Here is a 6,000-nt window from a genome sequence, read left to right on the forward strand (position 1 = left end):
TATAGAAAAATATAAAGAATGAAATAAAAACAATAATCCTACCACCCAGGGTCAGTACCTTGTACATTTTGGTATGTGGTCCTCCAAGTATTAATACTTTAATTATTTAAATAACTCACAAACACCTACTGTATTTTGTTAAACTGTATATACAGTCGTCCCACAGTATCCATGGGGGATTGGTTCCAGGACACCCCTCAGCCTGGGTACTAAAATCTGTGGATGCTCAAGTCCCTTATGTAAAATGGCATAGAATTTGCATATAACCTATGCACATCCTCCTATACTTTAAATCATCTCTGCATTACTTATAATATCTCATCCAGTGTAAATGATTTTTAAATAATTTTCATCATGCAGTAAATTCAAGTTTTGCTTTTTGGAACTTTCTCATATTTTTTTCCACCTGGGGGTTGGTTGAGTCTGAAAATGCAGGACCTATGGACACAAAGGGCCAACTGTATGTGTTTAAGTGAATTCTGTCATATTGTTCATATTGTTTTATCTTCTAGACTTTCATTTAGCATATTGTTATCGTACATTTATAAATATAGATATCCATCTTTATATCTTACTGGTAGATATACCATCATGTGCTAACTGATCTTTCTACTGATGATCATGTCAACTCTTCAGTGTTTTGCTCTTGCCAGTAGGGCTTCAGCAAATTTCCTAGTGCCATAATTCCTTGCAAACTTATCAAACTGTCTCCTTAGGATAAACTTTGAAACATAAACACTAAATCCATGTTCATTTTAAGGTTTTAATACATAGTGCTTTGCGCCATCCAGGAAAATATCAACAAACATCCTACCAGCAGAGGTCAGGATGCCCACAATCAAATGCCCTGAACAACATGGATATTATCAGACGTTTTTTTCTTCTTTTCCAATATGATAGGTTTTTAATGACCACATTATTGTTTTAATTTTAACTTCTTCGTTTATGAGTGATGGTAAAAATTTTCCTACACTTACCAAATATTTTTCTTCTTTTATCTGGGGCTTTTTTGCCTATATTGCAGAAAGTCTTTATCTTATTCTTATTTATAAGAGTGCCTCATATATTAAGGATAATTACCCTTCCTTGTGTATGCTGTAAATTTTTTAGCTTGTCTTTTTTGTTCAGGGTGTTTGGAGGAGGCCCTGCCTTTTCAGAAAGGAATGCCCACATATCTTAGAGGAGCAAGGGGTTCCTTTGGTTCATTTGTAATAGTAACAGAAACCTATAGCAAACCAGCACTTCTCAGAAAGTAGATTAGCAGCTTCTAAAACAAAATTTAGGGGAAAAAAATTTTAATAGAATTTCAGTGAGCATCTGTTTTAATCAGCTGTTTAGCAACAAAATATGTTATACTACATAGTACATCTGACGCCTCAACAAAGAGATGCACTTTGCATTTTGTTTCAGGTTTCAAACATATGGCTAAGAGTTTTAAATAAAACCTTTTTTTTTCAGTTTGAAAAACTGCCCCTGGACTTAGAACAGTTTGCCCCATGAGCAGGGTAATATCCAATACCTCATTGTTTACTTGCTGTGTCACCTGGTTTTTTCGCCATTTTAACTACAGAAAGTAATATCAAATGCCATTTGATTATCAAATGAGTATTAAATGAAATAGAACTTATTACTTTATATATCTTCACCCAAAGAAAAAAATTCCCTCTTCTTTTTTAATGTATTTCAACTACTTTACCAAAAAAAAAAAAAAAAACAGAAAAAACAACAATAACTCTAAGCATTTTCTGCACACCAAGTTATTTTTTTCAAAATACACATACATTTCACACATTTTCAATAAATAGATCCATGGCATTTTGAATTCACCTATTTTGCAGTTTAAATTATTTTTGTACATTTTTTCATGTGCCAAAATTATCAATATAATTATCAGTTTATTGGCTGTATAGTAGTCCAATGATATCTCACTGATGATTTTTTTCAAAGTTTTATTGGAGTATAGTTGATTTACAATGTTGTATTAGTTTCAGGTGTACAGCACAGTGATGTGTGTATATATATGTATATATATAAATATGAAATATGGGGAAAGAAATGGCAGCCCACCCCAGTATTCTTACCTGGAAAATCCCATGAACAGAGAAGCCTGGTGGGTTACAGTTCATGGGGCCCAAAGAGTCAGACACAACTTATCAATTCAACCACCACCACTGTGTGTGTGCTAAGTCACTCCAGTCGTGTCCAACTCTGTCGGACCCTATGGACTGCAGCCCACCAGGCTCCTCTGTCCATGGGATTCTCACATATGTGTGTGTATCTGTTTTTTTTTCAGATTCTTTTCCCTTATAGGTTATTACAAGATACTGAGTAGGGTTCCCTGTGCTGTACAGCAGGGATTCAGTTCTGAAATTCTCTCCATGTATACCAAGCATGACCCGATGCTCAGTTCTGTCTTTTCAGTCCTTACTTATGCCTTTTTTCACCTCCTTCAGCTTCAGCTGGAAGCAGACAGAGTGTAAAGCTTGGACAGACAGGGACAGAAATAAAAAACACATCAGTGATACTTAATGTCCCCATGAAGACTGCTGTCAATTTGGTTTCTGGCAAATACTTATTTTCATGGATGCAAAGAATCATCTGCTCTTTCTTGAAGGCTGTAATCAACCCAAGAGCTTCCTTGCTATCTTGATGGTGATCTCACCCTCTCAAGACCTACTAAGGAGAATTATATTGCAAAATATCCAAGAAACTATGTGAGTGACTTTAGTTGTTGACACATCATTCAGCTCCCCTTAGATTATCACAATATCACTCAGCCATTAATATATTTAAGGGCTGACATGAACTATATATTTTTAGATGGATTTCATAAAGTGGTGCCAATTAATTTTTTAATTATATGCATTAGGGAAGTTTTAATTTTTTCAGTTTGAGGTACTTCTCCTTTTTCAAAACTTTCAGGCATTTGCCAAAACTTTAGGAAGTTTCACTCTCCTTAGGAAATATTTCACAAGCACTTAATTTTATTTTTTTGAAGTATAGTTGAGTTACAATATTGTGTTAATTTCTGCTGTACAGCAAAGTGATTCAGTTATACAGATATATTCTTTTTCATATTCTTTTCTATTATGGTTTATCATAGGATATTGAGTATAATTCCCTGTGCTGTACAGAAGGACCTTGTTTGTCCATTCTCTACATAATGTTTGCATCTACTAACCCCAAATTCCCAGTCCATCCCCCCCACTGCCTCCCCCTTGGCAACCACAGATCTGTGAGTCTGTTTCTATTTTGTAAATAAGTTCATTTGTATAAATTTTTTATGTTCCACATGTGAGTGATATCATATGGTATTTGTCTTTCTCTCCTGACTTCACTTAGTATAATAATCTCAAGGTCCATTCATGTTGCTGCAAATGGCATTATTTCATACTTTTTATGGCTGAGTAATATTCCAGTGTGTATATGTACCACATCTTCTTTATCCATTCCTCTGTTCATGGACACTTAGGTGGCTTCCATGTCTTTGCTGTTGTCAATAGTGCTGCTGTGAAAACAGAGGAGAAGCACTTAATTTTGTCTTGAATTCTTCTAACTGGACAGATCATATAGCTGAGCTCACCATCCTTAGATATCTGTGCTTTCAACCAAATACACTAATTCTGTCCTCCCAGGTATTTGGAAAGTTCTACCCTTCACCATGCCAGCAACATCCAGGCTCCACATCAGCCACTCCTCGACCCAGGTGCAGAACCCTCCTTCTTGAGTCCCCCCTTCCGGAGCCATTGTCAGAGTCAGAGATACTGTGTGTCCACTTTACTCATAAACATAAGGAATCAGCTCCTGCCCACTGAGCATTTAGAAGCCATCATGCCGGGATGTCCATGCATAAGTTCTCATTTCTCTTTGCAACAATCCTCAGAGATGGGAATTCCCACCACGTGTACCTCTGGAAACGGAGGCTGAGAGTTTAGGTCACTTGGCTCTGCTAAGAACCTAGTGCAACTGAGACAGGAAATCAGGTTGGAATCACCTCCAGCCAGGTGTTTTCACTGGTAACTAAATGATCACAAAGTATGGTTTATACTGTGTTTGTGTATAAACAGCTCCTCCCGTCTCCATGAGGCATCACTGGTGACACTGGGCCCAGAAGCAGGGTGGTGATGGGTGAACTGAATGTTTTAAGAAGTGCCCTGGTGTGTCCTCATCGGGTTTGTGTTTTATATATATATCTATTTAGAGAGGTGAAAGACCAAGCACAGCCAACGGAGAAGGCAGGAGAGAAGGTGCTCGAGGAGCTGAAGAACCTGCGGAGCAAAGCGCTCAGCTCCTACCTGATCCTAGAATGAAAACCACCAGGAGACCAGTGCCTCTCACTTCCTTTCTGCAGGTCACCATGGTCCTCTGTGTCTGCTTATGTTCCGGCCATTTGGGGAATTAAAGTTTTAGAGAAAAAGACTGAAATATAGATGATGTACATATTTTAAACTTATAGTTTTTTCTTTTAAGAAATAAAATGTCGTTAGTATGATGGCAATGTTCGGAGCTTCTTGCTGCAAGATTTAGTGTGGGCACAAAGGCTTCCAAGTGCTGAGAGGCTGGGAGCCCTTTGGAGGGGCCAGAGGCCGGAAGAGCTGGGGAGGGGTTGCACCCCTGCCAGCTCCCACGGCCACTGAGCACCCCTGACTCTGACTTTGGGAACTGCTCCCAGAAAGAGCAGTGCTGATGAGGACACCAGCTCCTAAGCAGCTGTGTGGCAGCAGACACAGGCAAGGAGGCTAGAAATGGAGGGGACACTGTGGGGCAACTAGAACTTGCTGACTGGCCTGGGAGGAATGGATAACACCTCTGTGAGGACTCTCAGAAGCAGCTGGGGTGGCAGGGCTTTGCCTTGGGGTCAGGAGTCCTGGTGATTAGTCAGTAAAAAGCAGGCCTTTTGACTGTGTGTATTAACATGACTCCATTCTCATGCATGAGCTGGCCGCAGGTCAGAATCACATAGAGAGCTTCATAAAAACCAGCTGAATCATTGTTGTATTTAAAATAGGTAGCCAACAAGATTCCACTAGGTAGTACAGGGAACTCTGCTTGATATTCTGTAATAACCTATATGGAAAAGAATTTGAAAAAGAATAGATACATGTATATCTATAACTGAATCACTTTGCTGTGCGCCTGAAACTAACACAACATTGTTAATCAATTATACTCCAATAAAAATTAAAAAACAGCTGAATCAGGTTGTCTGGGGTAGGACCCAAGCAGTAATAATCTTTAAAGCTCTCCAGGTGGACCTAATGTGCAGCCAGGAGTGAGAACCACTGGCCTCCAGGATAAAGTCTAAATTCCTCTTCCGGGGGCTCTAAGCCCTTGCTTCACTGGGTTCTGCTTCTAGCTTTCCTCTGCCCCCGCTCTCAGCTCTCTATAGGGCAGTGGGGACTGCTGGCTTGGGTGGCTGTCTGGTTGTGGGTGGATGCTGGTCCTCCTCTTACTAACCATGTGGCTCCCTTAACATCTCTGAGCTTGTAAGACTGGGCTCCAGTGCTCACTGCCCATAGGGCTGTGAGAATGACTTTAGGAAACTTGAAAAGGGTACCTATTATTAAACAGTAGTTGAAAAATCTGAGCTCCTGCAATTTGCAGGGCAAGACTGGAGCAGCAGTAATTTTAAAAGTTTTTTCATTTTGAAATAATTTTAGACTTAAGGAAAACTTGCAAAACTAAAACAGTGAGCTCACATATATAGTACCTAGCTTCCCCGATGTTGACATCTACTGTGGGACAACCATCAAAAACAGGAAATTAAAACTGGCTGGGGACTTCCCTGGCAGTCAGTGGTTAAGACTGTACTACCACTGCATGGGGTGTGAGTTCAATTCCTGCTCAGGGAATATGGTTCAGCACATATGGCTCGTGGCCAAAAAATAAATAAAAGAAAATTTCTTGAACTGAATAAAAAAATGAAAATGCAACATATCAACTTTTATTATTTTTTTGACAGCACAAGGTAGTTTTTATTTTTATTTTTTATAACAGAAG

General features: G+C 39.1%; 1 protein-coding gene across 2 annotated transcripts in view; it reads left to right on the forward strand.

Annotated features, from left to right (window-relative positions):
• Positions 1-4,494, forward strand: part of CFAP221 (cilia and flagella associated protein 221) — a 127,413-nt gene extending 122,919 nt beyond the window's left edge. For both annotated transcript variants that reach the window (XM_006057170.3, XM_044936418.1), the window contains one exon: positions 4,202-4,494. In XM_006057170.3, the coding sequence (XP_006057232.3) occupies positions 4,202-4,310 (109 nt within the window). In that variant the 3' untranslated portion in view covers positions 4,311-4,494. The remainder of the gene's footprint in view (positions 1-4,201) is intronic.
• Positions 4,495-6,000: the final 1,506 nt, after the last annotated feature.

Source organism: Bubalus bubalis, chromosome 2 (assembly GCF_019923935.1).
Source record: "Bubalus bubalis isolate 160015118507 breed Murrah chromosome 2, NDDB_SH_1, whole genome shotgun sequence".
Classification (NCBI taxonomy): domain Eukaryota; kingdom Metazoa; phylum Chordata; class Mammalia; order Artiodactyla; family Bovidae; genus Bubalus; species Bubalus bubalis.